Below are 22,346 nucleotides of genomic sequence, written 5' to 3'. Positions count from 1 at the left end.
TCTACCAGATGGCACTATGTTTTTCCAACTGAGGCCACTTAACACCTTTTCATATACTCTTGGAGTTCTGATCCTTCTTCCAGTCTAATACATTTCTTCTATGTCATTGTTATTATGTCAGACTTCATGCAACTTCTGTAATTCTTCACAAATATATTTCTACAATTCTTGTGCTATGTTTTCAATATATAGAGCATTGCAATTTTTATAAATATACAATTATGCAATTATGTTAGCTTCTCACCATAACTCCCATTTGATAATGGAGCATAAATTCTATGATTAAGTGGCAGGGAATGGGAGGGAACTTTTATTCAATATGAGCTGACACAGCTTTCCAAATTGGTTTCTGGGTCTAACAACTCCCTACAATAAAAAGGCCATTGACCTACCTGAGAAAGAAGCAGCATTTGCAGTGTAGGCAAAGGGACAGAGAGGTCATCCATAGCATTTGAAATTGTGTTAGAAGCCATGACAGTCATGAAAGATGAAGTAAGGGACAATTATATCATATTAGGGAGTGAAATTCACCTAGAGAAATAAAGGCAGGATTGTTTGCAAGAAATATTTTTTCTCTTAATTTTTTATTCATTGTAGTGATGGAAGTAAGTAGCAGTACTTCAGTTTCAAGGCCAGATTTTGGGGGAAGTCATTGAAAATTAGTTCTATGTCTAATGGGTGCTCAATGGATAATTTAGGAAATGAATTGATGACAGAAGGTCTATGATTAACAGTAGTTTGAGCAGTATGATGAAGCGCAGGGGAAAAGCATTGGTATAGGACTTAGTAGATCTGAGATTTAATTACAGTATTGATTAGTCATTTGATTTATTCAACAAACTCTTACTAAGTACCTATTTCTTCTTCAATATACCATGTTTGGTGCCAAGAGTTGCAAAGACATAATAATTCTCCCATCTGAATGTGGTAACATTTAGGAGGTAATGAATGGAATTTGGGCTACATTATTGGAAGACAATAAACCAATTTTCTCTCTCTCTCTCTGTGTGTGTGTGTGTGTGTGTGTATAAATAAGAAGAGATATTTGAAATCACTTTATAAGTTACAATGCACACATACAAAGTATCTGTGTGTGCATGCACATTCAGTTAAAGTATTTATGTGTGTAATAACCACATATATACATACACACTCACATAATTAGAAAAAAGCCTACACATATGCATATATCAGAATGATTGATATGTTACGCCAGGGAGATAAGTGTGATTATGAAAACCCTCACATTTGAACTGGAGTGTTCTCATTCTAGAGACTGAATGAACAAAGGAATAAAGCAAGAAGGCATATGATTTATTCATGGAGAAATTTGGCTTGTGTGACTGGGGCAGACCTGGTAGGTATACATAGGGTATGGGATATGGGTGACTGCCAACAGGCCTAATCGATAATATGTTTAGAGAAGTATGCTGGAGTCAAACGGTGAAGTCCCTTATATGCCATTCTGAATAATCTAGCCAGTAACCTCATCAAGGAAGCTCTGGAGTTTTCAAGTTAGTTCTCTTAGTATATGATTGTAACAGAACTGTAGTTTCTCCATCAAGGAACTTTATCATTGATTATCCATGATCCAACTCCCCTAATTCCACATATAATTATTAGCACTTACCAATACCACTGAGTAAATATATCTTGAATGCATCTACTTCGTTACCAGTCCCACTGCCATTTATTAATGCAAGCCATGGGCATTTCTTAGGTGGATTGTAGGTATAATCAACTGCTCTGTCTTATTATTTCCAGTCTTTCCCCAAATATTCTCCACACTGTGGAGTTTATTTACAAAAGCCAAACCTAACATTGCTATTCTCCTATTTAAAATTCTGCTTTGGCTTTGAACTCCCTTCTGGCTGTATTTTCAGGCTCTTCATAAACAGGTTGATGATAATTTCACTTTTTCTAGGGTCATCTCCACCACTTTTATCCTCCTCTACCATCTCTAGGTCTGGAAAAGGACCATGCTCTTTCTCTCACATCCTGACAGTTTCACCTGCTCTTTTGATTCTCTGGAGTTCTATTTTCTACCACTTCTCTCTCTCTACCCTTAATTAACTTTCAGAACTCAGCTGAGATGTCATTTCATCAAGGAAGCACTGGATTTTTCAAGTTAATTCCCTTAATATATGATTGTAACAGAACTCTGTAGTTTCTTCATCATGCAACTTATCTGTATATTTGTATCTACACACCCTTTTATTGTGTCTGCTTCTCTCACTAAGCTAGAAGGAAAAAAGGTAGGGGCACTATTTTTCTCACAGTTGTTTTCCTACCACCTAGTAGGAGTCAGCACATATTTGTCACTTAATAGCCTTAAATATAAAATGTAATATATTAGTTACCTATTGCTGCTAAAAATTACCACAAATTTAGTGGCTTAAAATTATATAAATTTATTCTCAGACAGTTCTGCAGGTCAGAAATCCAAAATGAACATCACTGGGCTCAAATCATGATGCCAAACGGACTGCGTACTTTTGGAGGCTCCATGGGAGAATCTATCTCCTTGCCTTTTCCATTTTCTAGAGAATTCCCACATTATTTGGCTCATGGCCTTCTTCCTATTTCTTCAAAACCAGCCACCTTGGGCCAGGTCCTTTTCATGCTGCTTTCAAATTCTCCCCCTTATGCCACCCTTTCCCCCTTCTAAAGACCCTTGTAATTACATCCTGCCCTCCCAGATAATCTGGGATAATCTCCCAATCACAAGTTCACTAATTAGAAATTCTAATTCGATCTACAATAATTCCACTTTTCCATGTACCATAATTTATTCACAGATGTCAGGGATTAGCACGTGGCCATTTTTGAGGAGGCATTATTCTGCCTACCACAGGTTAATAGAATTAATATCTGCAGAGGAGAAAAATGAGAAGAGGACTAAAAAGTACATCTGGTCTTCATTAACTTAAAATACCTTTATTGAGCACTACTATGTAACACATTCTATGCTAAGTGCTAGGATTACAGCTCTGATCCAGACAGTCACTATCTTGGAAATGAGAAAGGATGTAGGTGATGTTATTAAGAACAACTTTTGTAGGATGGTGAGCAGTGAAAAGGGCATTGCATCGATTGTAGAGTGAATGGGAAATAAGGAAATCTCTTTGACATGAACAGTTTTTCTGTTCTTTGTGCAGAAGTTTAATTATTTTAGACCTCCTCATTATAAGCTGACCACTAATGCCACCTCAGGCCATAGAAAAATCCCATCCTCAAAGACTATTACTCAAATTTAATAGAAAGCATTTTTCATACCATTTTCCATTGTAACCTCCTTCACTCTGCATTGCCATTTTGTAATATTAAAGGCACAGTAAATCCATTTTCTAAATATGTCCTGAATTTGGTGCCTTCTTTAATAATGCTCCAAAGTATCACATAATCTTATCTAATGTTTATCATTAATCTTCCATATTTTTTATTTTCTTTTTTCTAATGTTTAGTAGAATCAGAGAATAGACTGAACTTAATTGCTCTCCCATACTACTTCATAGTTTTTTCTTTAAGTGAAATAAACTCATCCCATTATATTTCTTCACTACGTTTATTTCTAAACTAGTATCAACTTTGATATTCCCTTCTCCTTTGAAAGATACATTTTCTGTGTCACTGTAGTGATGAAGATCTCCAATTAAAAGAGTAACTAGCCCCTAAGGAAATATCATTTAAAAAATGTTTCTCTAGGCCGAGTGTGATGGCTCATGCCTGTAATCCTAGCACTTTGGGAGGCTGAAGCAGAAGGATTGATTTAGGCCAGGAGTTTGAGACCAGCCTGGGCCGCATAGGGAGACCCCATCTCTGCAAAAACATTAAGAATTAGACAGGTGTGGTGATGTGATGATGTGTGCCTGTAGACGTAGCTCCTGGGAAGACAGAGGTGAGAGAATTGCTTGAGCCTAGGAGTCTGAAGTTAAAGAGAGCTATGATGGTTTCAATACGCTCCTGCCGCTGCAACAGAGTGAGACTTTGTCTCAAAAAAAAAAAAAATGATTTTCTTGAACAGATTATGGTTAACTGCTTTGTGTAGTGGAAATAATTTTTAGTGTTTATAGAACTGTTTTTCTGGGTTCTTTTTTCCCCAGTTTTTAAATGCTTTCAGTTACGTTGTCTTATCTGATAGCAGAGAAGATGTCTTATCATGGAAGCTCTCCAACATCTGGCTCCCAACTCCCATTGCAATTTCATTCCATGCCACTCCCTTTCTCACATTTTAGAGTACAACAAAATGGAATTGCATGGTGAATGATCACGTACTTTCAGTTTCTTATCACTCTGCCCTGGCCCTTGCTGTCTGCTCAGTGAGATTCATCTTTATTTTCCTCCTACCTTTATTCCTTCTTTACTTTCTCTCATTCTTCTAAACTCAACCTACCCATTGCCTTCTCCAAAATATCTTTTCTAACACCCATGGGGAGAAGGTAATGGGTAGGTTCCTTTCTCCATGCTCCTATAATATCCTTTAAATTTATATATAGTTTTGGTTATGCAGAATATTTCATATTTATCTCTGATATGTCTATTATCTACTAGGCTAAGAGCTTTCCCAGAATGAGTCTTGTTTCTATTTTTGGTAACTACTGCAATGACCAGGACATAGTAAGCATTCTATAAATAATTATTCTATAAATTATTACATAACAAAATGATCTCTATATCCTGTCAATAGCTCTATGAGTTAAAAAGCAATTAATATTTTCATTTCACAGTTAAAGAGGCTGAGCCTTGGCAATTTTAAGGCCACAATTCTAATAAGTCCTGCAAAGTGACTACAAGCCAGTTCCACACATTTAATGTTCTCTCAGTTTGCCCAATATCATTCTTCTGCAGTAACTTGCTCTTGTGAATCATGAATATTTCAATTTAATATATCCCATATTTATATTCCTGAGGGATTCAGGAATATAAAAGTTAATAACAGGGTAAAAGGTCATTGTACTGATCTTAAAAAATATGAAAGGCCACATATACTGAATAAAAATAACTTTATTAGAAGGGGTTAAAGATTTCTGAGATAAAATACAATCTTTATGTCACATTAGAAAGCTAATTTTATATGGGTTTTCCCCATAGAGAGAATAAAATAAAATGTTGGTCAGTTTTTGCAATTTATGAAGTAGTAGTTCTTCACTTCTTGACATCTCCAGGGAACACTTTTCAAGTAAATTTTCCCAAAAGAGATGTTTTTCCTTGATGCTCATATTAATATGTACACACATATTTTTATTAGTAAAATAAAATGTTATAAACAAATCCTAAAGGAAATGAAATAGAATATGTGTTACTTGAAATGACTAAACAGAAGCATATAATCATTTTGTAATAAAACAGCTATCACTTTATTCTTTTCTCATTTGCTTTGTTGCCGATTGCACATTAATGTTTTACTATAGACTATGTGATTACAGAAATATACATATTGTTAAAGTTTCAAAATAGTTTCTAGACCAATTTATATATGCATGATATATATGTATAGTGACTTTAGATTAACTAAGGATATACAACTTATGCTTAAATTAGTCAACTTTTAAGCAATACGACAAATAGCAATAAAATATATCAATCCAAATAAATAAGTATAAAATTTTAGCATAATAAAATAAAAATTAAAATGCATATGACCACTTGGGAAAAAAATGTTCATTCATTGACTAAGTAGCTTAATTTACAATGGTGATCGTTAACTTGGATTTTAAGGTAATAAGAATTTTCTGCACGGAGGTCGATGAACTCTATGAAACTGTATGCAAATATGTATGCGTAGACATTTTTCTCTAGAAAATGTTCATTATTTTCATCAGATAATCAAATGGAGCCCATGACTTGAAATGTTTAAGAATTATGGATATATAATTTTCCCATTCCAATTAATTTTAAAATATTAAGTGATCAATAGATACATGAGCAAGGATATAAACAAGTATTTTGACAAAAGTAGGAACATGCAGAATAAATAAATGCATGAAACATGTTCTACTTCATTAGTAATCAAATTAATTATAATTAAAGCAAACATGAAGTATCTCCTTACATCTAAACAAAGTAACAGTACCTTAAAAAACTAAAGCAACAAAACTCCTATCAACAGCATACCTGCTGCTAACATTATAATTCCCAACCTCATTCTTTCTGGTACCAGTAGAAGTGGGTATGACCACTTGTAAAATACTATACAAATATTTAGCAAAAGTCATAAAGGTTTTCATAAAGTTGACCTGATAATTTATTCCAAGACAATTATAAAACAAAAAAGAAGCGAATTCATGAACATGTTTATTGTGACTTAGTGTCTAATAGCAAACAAAAGGAAAGAGCAGCTTATATGATATTTATGATAAAATAAGTGAAAAAGAAAGAATATTATTTTGGTTATATAAAATATATATTTATGGGGGATTGTAATGTGTAGACACAGAAATTTTGATTGATTTTTGGATGTTAAAATATTTCCATAATGATATATACGACAAAAATTGAAATACCAAATATCAATGACTAAATGTAAGAGCGTTATTATTGAAAGTATTAATAACCATATCATCCAGCATCATAGGGGAGGTTTATTACTCAGTTCTAGATCAGCTCATACAGGCATATAAGTTATGCATTGCAAAATTCCAGTATGCTATTCACATAGGTTACGACATACATGGAACCTCCTTGAGTTGTTCAAAATAGAAGCTCTGAATTCATGATTATTTTGCAATTGTGCTAATGTGTTCACCTTTTGTGACTCTGATTATCTAACAGTATTCTGTATTATTAATTATGCATTTATAATATAAATGATAGATATCTGATCAATGTGAAAAGCCATGGACTTTGACTCCGAAAATCTATATTAATTTCTGTCACTTAAAAGCTTTATTCCTTCTCAGCTTGTGTTTATGTATAAAGTAATAAATTACACACAGATTCAGATGACATAATTAAAACAACCTTATGAGTAGTAAGGCACTAAGAATTGTTATATATTTTATAATAATAATACAATTAATTATTTTAATAGTTATTATGTTAAAGAAAATATATGCTACTATACCAAAATAAACAATTAGCATATAATTTATGGAAGACAAATTTTTCTTATATTAAAGACGTAGAGGTAAGAGAGGAAAACTAACAAAGATGTTTATATGTTGAAGCTCACATTTAGTGTTATTTACACAGTAGATACATAACATTTTGCACATGTCACGGTTTTCGTGCCGCCTTTGATGCTTACCTAAAAATTGCTCCATTTTCATATAATTGAAAAGAATAAAACTTTCGCTCTACTACCTATTTTTCACTTGAAAGCCTCTAGATTAAATCACTTCAAACAACCTCATATTGAGCTTTTGGTAGAGGATTTTGGGTTTGTTTTAAAGACATCGAAAGTATGCTTTCAACTGCTCTGCTTTCTGACAGAAGGTATGCATGCACATGTAGGAAAAATAAGTGGAATTGCAAATAAGTCATTTACTTTAAGGAATAGATGTATATGTTACTGATAAATAGATGTATTAACAAATCTTCCTCCAGAAAGTCAATTAAGATGGTTTAATTTTGATTATTTGAAATGTTCTATTTCTTTTTAAATTGTTTTGGAAGGGCTAGTATTAATTTTATGGAAGTAAAGATTCAAAGGAGGCTAGAATAAGTTTGAAAATTATTACTATCTGTTTATATTTATTCACCCTTGTCAACAAAGGAAATACTTCCATATTGTAGCTAAGATTTATTGTATACCATATGAATAATGTTAATATTAACCATATATATAGTAGCTTGTGGGAATAACACAGTTAAATAAGAAAAATGTATTTTGGAATGCTAAATAAAATTTCTCATCTAAGATGACAGTTTGAAATTTATTTATTCACTGTTCTTTCTCATATTGATTAAAGAAATCTACTTATAGATTAATATCATGATTTAAAGATAAACAGATATTTTTAGTGCATGCATATATTCATTATAAGAAAGTGATTCCTTACTGTATATCATGTTTTTAAGAGAAGCAAAGGAGATCTACCACTGAAAAAAATATTAGAGCAAATAAAGTTACTTTGTAAAGGGCATTTTAATAACAGTTCTTTTGATCCAAGTAAATAAAATATGAAATCTATCAGTTTTAAATATCTCAGGTATATTCATTTACTGAACATTAATATGGTTACATTTACAGTAATTAAAAAATAGTCTTTGGCTTGGAGAAAAACATTTTAATATATCAAGATTAATGGTTTTTCTGTCCATTTGACTTAATAATAATTTCCAGATTAGGGAAAAAAGATCATCTGTAGAAGCATGAATTCTGTGAAGTTGTTTTTTAATAATTTTTCTCCCTAATCCCTTAGTATAAATCCTTGAGGATTTTTCCTTTGAGTATTTATATGTAAGCCATGAAGAGTACCATTTGCATTTTTATTTGACATTTTCTGACTTTTAGATGAAAATAGGTCCTAGAAATTTTAGAGTTGTAAAATCTCCCCTCCCTTAAAGCATTCACGTATTTGTCAAACGTATTTTCTGAGTTCTTAATTTGTTCATACAGTGTGCTAAGTTCTGGGAAGCAAAGATAACTAAACCATGGTCCTGCTCATCAGGAAACCTCTTCCATAGAGGGAGAAGGCCCACGTTAGAGTATGTAGATGCTGCAAAGGAGGGAATAATCATTTCTACATGGCTGGGGAGATAGCATGGGAAAAGGCTCAGAAATGGTTATCAGGGTAAATGACAGCTGAGAGTTTGTTTTAATTATACTGGAGTATCTAGTCATAACTGAGAAATAAATACTATTATTCAGATGAGACTATTTTTCTGTAATCATACAGTGTTTGCATGACTATGGGTTTGGTCATATTGATTATATATATATACACACACACACACACACACACACACACACACACACACACACATATATATATATATATATATATATATATATAATTATTTTACTTTTTTGAGACAGGATCTCGCTATGTCATCCAGCCTGGAGTGCAGTGCCGTGTTCTCGGCTCACTGCAACCTCCACCTCCTGGTTCAAATGATTCTCCTCCCTCACCCTCCCAAGTAGCTGGGATTACAAGCACATGCCACCAGGCCTGGCTAACTTTTGTATTTTCAGTAGAAATGGGGTTTCGCCATGTTGACCTGGCTGGTCTCGAACTCCTGGCCTCACGTGATCTGACCTCCTTGGCCTCCCAAAGTGTTGGGATTACAGCTGTAAGCCATCATGCCTGTCCGTTTTTCAGATGTAATTTTAATTTGAATGCCCCAAACCAACATCACTCATGTTTAATTCCATTTATCAATGATGTAATACTAAATGTAAATTAATACTACCACATAATAATGGAAATTTACTTTGGTTGTAAAATATGAATTACATTTAAAGTTGCTTCTTAACTTTTACTTTTTATTTTGCATTTTAGATGAAAGAGAAGATGTTCAAAAGAAAACATTCACAAAATGGATAAATGCACAATTTTCTAAGGTAAGAATGGTTGGTTACTTTAAAGACGTAATATAAGTTGTGTAATTTTTGAAATGGACTGTGTACCTGTGTATTTTTAAAATCCGTGTTTTTTTTCTCATAGTGTCATTTTATTTTAGCTGTGCAAATCTGGGGTTATAATGTTGACTCTTATTTAAGGAATGAGCAGCAGAAGATATGGCAAAGATACATTATTTAATTTTATAAAACGTATATCTTTCATTCTTTTTGACAATGTGAGTTTCTTTAATGACTTGAGTCATCAGAATATTATAGGTATAATCTTCTATCAAGTAGCTGGAATGTTACACAGAAGAAGAAGATATGAGGGACTTTTGTTGTGAAAATTATCATTTTTTTTGTCCCTCTTGGTCTTTACCAAGTTCAAGAAAAACAATATAATTGCCTTGGGTGTATTCAGCCCATATAATTTAGAGCATATTTCAAATAATTGAAAACAATAAGTTCATCTTGTTTTTCTGCAGGCATCAATCCATAGTCTTAATATTTACTTATTTTGAAAATACAACTCAATTTCTAATCAATAGCACAACTCTAGATAATTATAGGTGAACACAGAGTAAAATATTGTTACCTTGAAAACTAGTATTAGGAATGTGATATATGGAGGTTTATTAGGATGTCAAGGTTTAAAAGTCTTGCATTTTAATTATTATTCTGGATTTGAGTAAATCAATCAAATGTTTGGTGAGTCAGTTTTCTTATGTTTCCATCATGAATGTTTGTGTATGTCTATATTGATTGCTTACTTGATACAACAAATCTAGATAATGGAAAGTAAAGCTAATAAAATATGGCCCTTAAATCTAAGGCTGTAAGAGTGGCATAGTTGTGATAATGGATATTCTGTTTCTTAATGTAATGATTTAAAGAATTACTAAAAGTGAAAATTCCTAGTCCATTGCCTGATACTCTTAATAGCTATGAATTACTCAATCTATGGGTCTGATTTTGAAAAAATCATGATAATGGATCCAAAAGAATCTACTAGTAGACGTAATCTCAGAAGTTCTCCCTTTTCTATGACAAAAGCTTTTAGAGTATCATCCATTCTTTGTGGTATTTGGTAGCAGAATGTTGCCATGTTCTCTTTAATATAACTTACTGAATTTTAATTAATAAAAGTTCATTTTATTCACTTGCTGAATTAATAATAAATTTCTATTAGAGACATAAACCAAAACATATATTTTAAAAATGTTTTTTAAATCCTCAACTTTTTTAGCCAAGTGAAATAAAATATAACAACAAAATATAGAAGAATAAATAAAAAACTCAGGATATTTAGGATAGGTATTCATAATTCTCAGAATATTTACCATGGGCATATATGGTTTGATTGCTGTATATACTGGCATAACTGACATTTTAAAGTTTTGGAATTCTGAAGCAGACGAGATGTATTTTCAAACAAGCATACAGACAAATCAGAATTGTGAAGAAATTTTCTTAAATAATAAATGTCATAATACTCTGAATCTTTGACTTGAACCAGAGTAATTTTTATAAGGTGAATAAACATGACAAGCACTGTGTATCCTCATTCCCACAAATTGAAATAGATCTTCACTCTGTACATTAACTTATCACAACACACCTGTTAATATGCAAATCAAACTTGATATCCAGTTCATCCTCTATTAATATATTAGACCAATTAGGTGGTTTTTTTTCTGTCCTTATGAATGCCCATATCTTAAAACTGTAAAATATTCACATATATTAATACATTTACTGTTTTTCTCCCAAATATTTGCATCCTCTAATTCACCTTCCACTTTTCATTTATATTATAAATGTCCGCCCTAAGTCTGTTATAATTGCATCAGATGAGTCATCATTCTTTCAAGTACAGAAATTTTATTATCAAGCATAGCCTAGGTGCCAGAAATACAAATAAAAGTTTACAAGGACAAAGGAGAAAACTTATTTAAAGGTAAAATGTACATGTAAGTGTGTGCTAGCTTCTAATTTTGAGAACGTGAAAAGAATCTTTTTCATATTTTCTTACCACTTTCTGTCAAAATTTAGGTAAATGATTACATTCTTTTGGATACTTTTGAAGATGATAGGAATTTAGAGGGAGCGAGTTGATTCAGTTTAAGCCACTTGGTGATACCAAAACATAAACATAATTGTGATATATGTCATTTGGCAATTTATTGCATCACTGCATGCTTTTCAACAGAATTCTACCGATGTAGGATACACAAATGAGTTGAGGTGGAATCTCTTGATCTCATGGAACCTACACAGTAATTTGGGAGTTTTTGGTTAATTGCTAAGTGGAGTAGAAATGAGTGAGTTTAGTGTGGGTGGTCTGAGAAAGCAGTAATCTGAGCTAGAGGAAATCTGATAACTTTTATGAAGAAAGCCCTAAAATGTGAGCCCATCAAAGGCAGGAAAGCATTATCTTCTTTATAATCTCAATGTTTATCACTAGTGCATTACATGAATATAATAAATACACTAGGTCAGTAGTACAAATCATTAAATCTATGCTAAATTTAGAAAAAGAAGAAAAACTGAGTGGAAAAATTGTGCTGAAGACTTTAAAAAAACAAAAAGGGAATGAAAAATTATCTGTCTGTGTGGTAAATTGGACACAGACACACATTCAAACAACTATAAAAATGCCTCCCTAATAAACCTTCTAATTCATATTCATTTTTGTAGTTGTATTAATGTGTGTCTGTGTCTAATTTACCACACAGACAGATAATAATTTTTCATTGCCTTTTATATACACATTTACATAATATTTATAAATTACAGAGAGACAACAAAGTATTTCCTTGTTATTTTGTAAAGCTACAGAAGGGATATTTTAAGAAAATAAATGTGATTAAATAGATTTTTGTTGTGGCTTCATTTGAAGTCAAATGTGTCTTTGGAGTAAATCTAACTGATTTTTTACTTTCCCAGTACCATTTTAAAAATAAGCCCTATCTCTTTTTAAAATAAGTCTTCTATTAACCTTCGATTCCAAACAATTCTACTAGAATGTGATTTATCACATCTATTATATAGAGACAAGTGAACAATATTTATCTCCGCATAAACACAAAGCCATTTCTAGATAAGATTAATTCTGGGTTAATATTCCTTCCATGTAATTTATTGATATGTTATAATCCTTTAAAAAGCCTAGTGTATACTCTATGGCAAGTATAATTTGCATTATAAAAATCTTATTCACACAGGCTTATTAAAGGAAAGTACAGTTTTGAAATAATGACCAAAAATAATTTTGTCATAAAATGTACTTGATGTTTGTGTTTGAGAAGAAATTTTATGGCAAAAATGTTTACTACTAGATCAATTGAGAGATAAACTTTCTCCCTACGAGTGATATGATGGTTTTGATCCTATACCGAATTTAGTGATCATCATTATTTCCTTACTGCACTCTTCTGTCTAAGTTTTTTCCAACATAGTATGCATATTTGACTTAAATGAAGTAGAAATGTATAATTAATTTTGTCAAATGTCTTCACAAGAGCCCATGATATGATAGTGTTCCTGGACCAAACTTAGGGTTGAGCTGCTTATTCTTGCGGCCCAATAACGAGATGCAGATGAAATGGGAAAGGAGGAAGGTTTTTTTCTGTAACTGGCTATAGGGAGAAGGCCTGGAAATTATGCCCAGACTAACTAAAAATTACAAAGTTTTTCAGAGTTTACATATCTTCTCAGCTATATGTCTAGCTGTAAGTGTGCATTCATCTACAGACATAAGTGATTAACTTCTTCTAATCTATAACTAACATCTGAGTCCTGAAGACCTTCCTCTGGAGCCTCAGTAAATTTACTAATCTACATGGGTCCAGGTGCTGGGGTGATTACCCTTATCTTGTCTCCTGCTAAGTCATGGAGGTTGAGGGTGTTCTTTCAGACACCCAATAAACTTGTTTATGGAGGCCTGGGGAGTTTCTTCAGATCCCCAATAAAACTTTTTTTCATCCTAAAAGGACCCTCTTAAAAATTCCTTCATTATTTTGCCATGCTTCAAGGCCCAGGAAAGGCGTGGGCAAAACTCTTGTTGGGCTTTTGTTACCTTTCAGCCTTTGTATAAGGGCACTGGCTCTATCAGCTTTTAATATTTAACTTGACCACTCCTTCAGTGCTGAAATGGAGGCCTGCGTTAGTGAGACCTGGCCTGCCACCATAGTTCATTTATCTCTTCATTGCTGCAACATAAGTGTCCAGATTAAAAAGCCAGGACTCACCCTCTTTGGATAACATCATGTGATAAAATAAATTGATATGACATACTTTCTGTAAGATTTATTTTTAATTTACCTTCTAGCCAGCATGATGAGCATGATGTAGTGTAAAGTAACACAAACTTGTGAGTCAGTAAAGCAGGCTTTCTTTTTTTAAGTTCAGGAGTACATATGTAGTTTTGTTACATAGGTAAACTTGTGTCATGGGGATGTGTTGTACAGATTACTTCATCACCCAGGTATTAAGCCTAGTACCCATTAGTTATTTTTCCTGATCCCCTCCCTCCTCCAACCCTCCATCCTCCAATTAGACCCACTGTCTTTTATTCCCCACTATGTGTCCATGTGTTCTCATCAATTAGCTTCCACCTGAAAAATAACACGCAGTACTTGGTTTTCTGTTCATGTGTGAGTTTGCCAAGGATAATGGCTTCCAACTCCATCCATGTCCCCGCAAAGGACATGATCTCATTTTTTCGTATGGCTACATAGTATTCCATGATATAGATGTACCACATTTTCTTTATCCAATCTATCATTGATGGGCATTTGGGTTGATTCCATGTCTTTGCGATTGTAAATAGTGCTGCAATTAACATATGTATGAACATGTCTTTATAATAGAATGATTTATATTTCTTTGAGTATATACCCAGTAATGGGATTGCTGGGTTGAGAGGCAGTTCTGTTTTTAGCACTTTGAAGAATCATTACACTGATTTCCACATTGGTTGAACTGATTTACTCTCTTACCAACAATGTATAAGTATTCCATTTTCTCCATCACCCCATCAGCCTGTTATTTTTTGGTAAAGTAGGCTTCTTTACACCATTCTGTGACTTAGGAGAAAACATGATATCCATACTTTATTTGAAAAGAAAGGTAAATATAAAATTGAAATTCTGTAAGTCTTATTTTACTTATATGTTCATGCCTACTTGTAATAAAACATTTATTAAAAGGGCATTATAAATAGTAAATCATATGAACACAAAATATTCCTATTATTGTCATTATATATTTTCTGAATTGAAGGAATCATATATTTATGCATTTTTTTCTGATTCTCTCCTTCTTATTTACTTCTATTATTTTCCATGCTGTCATCTGGTCTTCTTGAGAACATGACATTTTAATTGTAATCATTGTGTTCCTAACTCCATAATTTCATGATGCTATTGAAACGAGCATGAATTTTAATTTCTCCTTAATAATATCCTAAAGAGTATTTTCCAGCTTGGATTCATTCCTTCCGTCACATTCAGGTACACCTATCAAATGTAGATTAGGTCTTTTAACATAATCCCACATTTCTTGGAGGCTTTGTTCATTTCTTTTTACTCTTTTTTCTCTAATTTTACCTTCTCATTTTATTTTATTGAGTTGATCTTCAATCTCTGAAATCCTTTCTTCTGCTTGGTGGATTCCGCTATTGAAACTTGTGTATGCTTTGCAAATTTATCCTGTTGTGTTTTTCAGCTCCATCAATTCATTTATGTTCTTCTCTAAGCTATTTATTCTCATTAGCATTTCATCAAACCTTTTTTCAAGGTTCTTAGTTTCTTTGCATTGGGTTAGAACATGATCTTTATGCTCAGAGAAGTTTGTTATTACCCACCTTCTGAAGCCTGTTTCTGTCAATTCATCAGACTCATTCTCTATCCAGCCTTGTTCCCTTGCTGGTGAGGAGTTGTGATCCCTTCAAGAAGAGAGGCATTCTTTTTTGGGTATTTTCATTCTTTTTGTACTGGTTTCTTCTCAACTTTGTGGATTTATCTAGCTGTGGTCTTTGTGGTTGGTGACTTTCGGATTGGGTCTCTGAGTGGATGTCCTTTTTGTTGCTGATTAAGTTATTTCTTTCTGTTTCTTAGTTTTCCTTCTAACAGTCAGGCCCCTCTGTTATAGGACTGCCCCTCTGTTATAGGTCCACTCCAGACCCTGCTTGCCTGGAGATCACCTGCAGCAGCTGCAGAATTAAGGGCTGCTGCCAGTTTCTTCTTCTGTTATCTTTGTCCCGGAAGGATACCCGCCAGATGTCAGCCTGAGTTCTCCATTATAAGGCGTCTCTTTGGATATACAGGGGTCCAGGAGCTGCTTGAGGAGACAGTCTGTCCCTTATAGGAGCTCAAATGCTGACCTGTGAACTCCGTTTTTCTGTTCAGAGCTGGTGGGCAGGTATGCGTAAATCTGCTGCAGCAGAACTCATAACCATCTTTTTTTCCCGGGTGCCCTGCCCCGGGAAGGTGGGGCTTTATTTATAAGTTCCTGTCATTCTGCTGCCTTTTTTCAGAGATGCCCTGCCCAGCGAGGAGGTAGCCTAGTCACAGTCTGCCAGCAGAGGCATTGCTGAGCTGCCGTGGGCTCTGCCCAGCTGCTGTGTGAACTTCCTTGCAGTTTTGTTTATAGGGGTATAGTTAGAACTGCCTCAGTAATGGCGGTCTGCCTCAGTAATGGCGGACTGTCTCTGTAATGGTGGAGTGCCTCAGTAATGGCAGACTGCTTTGGTAATGGTGGGCTGCATCAGTAATGGCAGACTGCCTTGATAATGGTAGACTGCCTTGGTAGTGGCAGACTGTTTTGATAATGGCAGACGTCCTTCCCCCCACAGAGCTGGACCATCTCTGGTCCAGCTGTGCTTGCTGTGAAGCTCTCAATCCAGAGCATTTCTGATTGCTGGTCTTTGTGAGGGTGGGACCAGCCAAGTCAGATCATCTGGCTTCCTGATTAAGCCCCCTTTTTTTCAGTTTAATGGGCAACTCTGTCTCCCAGGCATTCCAGTCACCAGTTGAAATGGCACCCGGATTTGTGTGAGTTTTTGTGTGGAGACCCACTGCACCAGCTGAAACTGCTGTGCCGGAGAATTGTGGCGCATTTCCGCCGGGGAATCTCCTGGCCTGTGGGCAGTAAAAATTCATTTGGAAATGTAGTGACCGCTCACCCTCTGCATTTTCGCTGGGAACTGCAATCCAGAGCTGTTCCTATTTGGCCATCTTGTATCATCTTCAGTACCTTACTTCTTAAGCAAGGAGGTAACCAAAAGATGAATGAATAGACAATGTTATTTCTTTTAAAAATGGATTAATAAGCTTTTGTGGGTACAACAAGCAGGCTGCTATTTTGTTTCCTTCACAATTTTGTATAGCAAAATTTGTTAGTATTAAAGTATAATGTTGATACACAGATTTCATAAGATATAAAAGTAAAGATTTTAAAAGACAATTTAAAAAGTTTTGAAGAAACTATTTTAGATTAAGTAAGATAATAAAGAGAAACAATGCTTCAAATATTAGGAAAAAAGACTTATGAGAAAAGTCAGAAGTACTGGAATTGGCTGGCTAAAGTAGAAAATAAATGATACCTTTCTCATATTAGTTATTTGAATGCTTTGGTTTTGTTTTGCTTTATTTTATATTCTGTTAGACACTGTCTTTCATGTTTTCAACCAATTTTTTTCTGTATAACATTAGACTGTGTCTAACAATAATATGCAAATGAAAGAGACTGTAAAGGAACCAACCACATTTTCTCTACAAAAGAAAAGATAGTCTGAGAAATCTGAATGTCTAAAGTCCTTGAACAACAATGGAAATGGAGGATGGTTTATGAGGGTTTTTCAGTATTAGCGAAAGATTGACAAAAGCATGAGTTTATCAGCAGGAAGTATATGTAGTCAGACTTATGACTGAAACCATTCCTAAAGCTGTGTGTCCCTGTTTTAGAACTATCACCACCCTCAGTGAAGCCCACAATTCACAGACATTGCAAAATCACCACAGTCCCTGAAGGCCAAAGAATGAGGCAAAAGAGTCCTTTATCATTTCATAACTTGGTGTGCCCATTCTTCATAAAAGTCAGGACCCAGCACCTGCGGTCCTCAATACAGCCATTTAGAAAGCCGCATGGTAGTCACTCCTTTTGCTTGTTCTGGCAGGGACTGGAGTTGGAGCACAAAAATCTTGTCATTAAATTCAGTTCCTGTATCACGTTGTTTTCCCCATTTTGATCATGAAGTCACATGCCCCATCCTCTATCTTAATGGTAGGTGATTATTAGACGAGTACCTGGCACACACTAGATTTATAATAAAAAATACAGAGTAATTAATGATAAAGAAATGAGTGGTGGATGTAGTAGAATAGACAAATATATAGGAATCCTGAGAAGTTTGGCAGCACATCCAATAGAAATGTAATGCAAAAAGTTTATATAGTATTTAAATTTCTCATACCGTCATTTGAAAACTAAGAAGAGGCTGGGTGCAGTGGCTCGTGCCTGTAATCCCAGCACTTTGGGAGGCCGAGGCAGGTGGATTATGAGGTCAGGAGTTCGAGACCAGTCTGGCCAAAGTGGTGAAACCCCATCTCTGCTAAAAATACAAAATTAGCCAGGCATAGTGGCAGGCACCTGTAATCCCAGCTACTCAGGAGGCTGAAGCAGGAGAATAGCTTGAATCTGGGAGGTGGAGGTTGCAGTGAGCCAAGATCACATCATTGACCTCCAGCCTGGGACAGAGTGAGCCTCCATCTCTCAAAAAAAAAAAAAAAAAAAAATTAAAAAGAAACAGGTGGAGTAATTTTAATAATATTTATTTAACCATATGTAAAACAAAATATTGTTTCTTCAATAGGTAATGAATATATCAATTAGTATTATATATTGCATTATTTATTGTACTACCTCTTTAGAATCCACTGTGTGTTTTATATTATACTTCCAGCAAATCTCAGCAACATAGAATAGCCACACTTCAGGTGCTCCAAAGCCACATGTGACTAGAGACTACCATATTAGACAGCATAGCTGTAGAGGGATCTTAGAATATTCTGACTAGGACAGGAAGAGACTTTTTTCACCTCTATCAACATCCCATGGGTCAGAACCCAGTTATATGGCTAAACTGAATTGCAAAGGAAACTAGAAAATGTAACTACAGAGGAATCTTTAAGAAACTATTGGTCAGAAAACCTAAGTGTAATGTAGCAGGATATTATCTAAAAATCTTAATTTGACACAATTACATATAGTTGACATGAAATGCATAAAATAGAGAAGGATGTACTATTTTTGAAGCCAGATTCAAAGTGTATATCATGAAGACTATTGAATAAGCAACAGTGTGATGATTCCTCAAGTATCTAGAAATAGAAATAGCATTTGACCCAGAAATCCCATTACTGGGTATATACCCAAAGGATTATAAATCGTTCTATTATAAAGACATGAACATGTATGTTCACTGTGGCACTGTTTACAATAGCAAAGGCTTGGAACCAACCCAAATGCCCATCAAGGATTGACTGGATAAAGAAAATGTGGCACATACACACCATGGAATACTATGCAGCCATAAAAAAGGATGAGTTCATGTCCTTTGCAGGGACATGGATGAAACTGGAACCATCATTTTCAGCAAACTGACACAGGAACAGAAATCGAAACACCGCATGTTCTCACTCATACGTGGGTGTTGAACAATGAGAACACATGGACACAGGGAGGGGAACATCACACACTGGGGTCTGTTGGGGTTAGGGGCTAAGAGAGTGATAGATGGGGGTGGGGAGATTGGGGAGGGCTAACATTAGGAGAAATACCTAATGTAGGTGACGGGGTGATGGAGGCAGCAAACCACCATGGCATGTGTATACCTATGTAACAATCCTGCAAGATCTGCACATGTACCTCAGAGCTTAAAGTATAATAAAAAATTAATTAATTAAAAAATTGTGATTTGAATAATAAATATGTATAATATATGTAAAGTTGATTGTGTAAACTAAAATATGTTTAGTATAAAAACACTCCTGTGCTAAAACTCCTTTCAATACTTCAAAGCAGTAAGAAAAAAAACACTATATATATATATATATGTATGTATTTATGAATCTTAATAGTCTAGCTTATAAACTGATATGGAATTCATTATATGATTCCTGTTTCCAAATTGTTTGAACATTATGAAAGAGTAGCCCAGGAAATAATATGGAAAAATGAATGAAAGGTCACTTTCAATGAAGTTACATGGGATAATGATAAAAAGAAAATGTCTTTTTTTTCCCTTCACTCAACGCATGTGTACATGACACATCAAATATGCCACAATGGATCTGTGCTCAAGTCAAATGCACAGACCAGAAACAGAAATTGGCCAGAAAACATTTGTGACTCAACAGTTTTGCTTTTCTGCATTGGTCATCAATGTATAAACATGTTAAATTTAACATGTTACATTTAGGTAACAATCCCTACATAATCATGTAAGCACATTCATGGCCAACTGAAAAGGAAGCCTTCAAAGCAGGATTGTCCAATCTTTTGGTTCCCTGGGCCACACTGTGAGAAGAATTGTCTTGGGCCACACATAAAACCCACTAACACTAATGATAGCTGATGAGCTAAAAAATAATCACAAACATATCTCATAATGTTTTAAGAAAGTTTACAAATTTGTGTTGGGCTGCATTCAAAGCCATCCTGGGCCCCATGCAGCCCATAGGCTGAGGCTTGGATGAATGCTTTAAAGTTAACATTTTGTTTCCCCAGAATTTTCCCTACTGCTATGATGATCAGTTTGTTTCCTCTGAAATGACTGATTTTAACTGAGATGTTGTTTTTTGCTTGTTTTCTGGTTCTGCATCTATAAGTCCTTTGAATAATATTAAGGACAGTGTATTTCCAGCGATTTCTGTTTTAAAAGGTCACACTTCAAACTATAACAACGTGTCACGTAATTATTGGAAAAGTGTCCTAAAGCTTCCATTATTAGCCTATAAACTGTAATCTAGACAGAGACTTTGCCCACTATCATATGTTACCAGCTGTGTGTGCTAACATTCAATACGTACTCAAGAAATATGAATGTTAGAATAAAGCCATACATATAAGAAATTCTATTTATTTATTTATTTTTGAGATGGAGTTTCACTCTTGTTGCCCAGGCTGGAGTGCAATGGCATGATTTTGGCTCACTGCAACCTCTGTCTCCCAGGTTCAAACGATTCTACTGCCTCAGCTTCCCAAGTAGCTGGGATTACAGGCATGTGCCACCATGCTCAGCTAATTTTTGTATTTTTAGTAGAGATGGAGTTTCTCCATGTTGGTCAGGCTGGTCTCAAATTGCTAACCTCAGGTGATCCACCCACCTCAGCCTCCCAAAGTGCTGGGATTACAGGTGTGAGCCACTGCACCTGGCCAAGAAATTCTTTACATTGCTCAGTTACTGGAGAACATGGTATATGTAGTGATTATTTTTTAAAGTATTATAAAAAGCATTTCAATTGTTTCAAGAATCTCAAAAAGTTAATTAAAATACACAGAAAATAAATAAAACAATTAGAATACATATGTAGCATTTGTGTGTGTGTATAATATAAACATATATATGCATGTGTGTGTGTGTGTGTGGTGTGTGTGTAGTTTAGAGAACCTTAAAGTAATTAAAATCTGAATGTGGTTAGCTCAAGTCAGGTAAATTTGAGAATATCTTTACAAAAGCCATTTGCTCATACTAATTACGCTCAGGTTAGTTGTATATCAGGTAAACAATTTGTTAAATAAACATTTAAATAAAACAATTGCATTTCATGGGGGAAGAAAACATTATTTTACCTCTATTTTGGTTGTCTGTTTGTTTAGTTTTGTTGTTTTATTTTCGAGACAAGATCTTACTTTGTTGCCCAGGCTGGAGTGCAATTAACACAGTCTTGGCTCACTGCAGCTTTGACTTCCTGGTCTGAAGCCATCCGTGCACTTCGGCCTCCCCAGTAGCTTAGCTACAGGCATGCACCATCATGCCTGGCTAATTTATTTATTTTTTTAGTTTCTGGATAAATGGGGATCTTGCTATGTTGACAAGGCTGGTCTTGAACTCTTGAGCTCAAGTGGTCTTCTAGCCTCAGCCTCCCAAAGAGCTGGGATTACAGCTGTGAGCCACTGCACCTAGCCTCTGCCTTTATTTCTTAACTGGGACTCCTATAACAAAAGAGATATTAACAAGAAAAAACCTATAATGTTTACTAACATACATACGTCGTGTATACATGAAAGGTATATAAGGAAAAATGAATAAATTTCTCTAACAAAGAACAATACAATTTTTGAGAAGTTATAAGGCAAAGTAAAAGGACCTTGAGTCTCTATGAGTGGCCAGTTGTAGGAAGGCAAATACATGGGAAACTAATGGTAGATAAAGGCTAGTCAGGAAAATTTGTTATGTAGATTCCTCTGGTGCAGTCTCCATGGTGATAAAGATCTACAGTTGCTATTGGTGATCAAACTTTGTCCTTTCTGATAGAGAGGGGAGGATGGACACCTTTGCAAATGTATGTACTGCTTTCAGGCAAATAGTGGGAGGGCAGGTAACTTTTCTTATATCTGCTTCTTCTGAATTGCCTTCAGCTCAACATAGTGCTATGTCAAAGTGGCATCTTTTCATGAACATAGAGAGTGGAGTCATAGTCATTGGAGACTTCAAAAGGTGGGAGCATCTCATGAACCCTGGAAATATATACACCTACAATGTTCCCACAAAAAATAAAAATACAAAAATGTTTTAAAAGGTGAGACGGCGGCAGGGGAGTGCAGAGTGAGAAAT

General features: G+C 34.6%; 1 protein-coding gene across 10 annotated transcripts in view; it reads left to right on the top strand.

Moving 5' to 3' along the window:
• DMD (dystrophin) overlaps positions 1-22,346 on the top strand; it is a 2,282,798-nt gene that overhangs the window by 322,346 nt on the left and 1,938,106 nt on the right. For all 10 annotated transcript variants that reach the window (XM_032285801.1, XM_032285800.1, XM_032285798.1 and 7 more), the window contains one exon: positions 9,444-9,505. In XM_032285801.1, coding sequence (XP_032141692.1) covers positions 9,444-9,505 — 62 coding nt within the window. Of the gene's footprint in view, positions 1-9,443; positions 9,506-22,346 lie in introns of those variants that run through there.

Source organism: Sapajus apella, unplaced genomic scaffold (genome assembly GCF_009761245.1).
Source record: "Sapajus apella isolate SASKATOON/1434 unplaced genomic scaffold, GSC_monkey_1.0 scaffold17, whole genome shotgun sequence".
NCBI classification, from domain to species: Eukaryota; Metazoa; Chordata; class Mammalia; order Primates; family Cebidae; genus Sapajus; species Sapajus apella.
The sequence above is the reverse complement of the archived record's forward strand: the minus strand, read 5'-3'. Positions and strand labels throughout refer to the sequence as shown.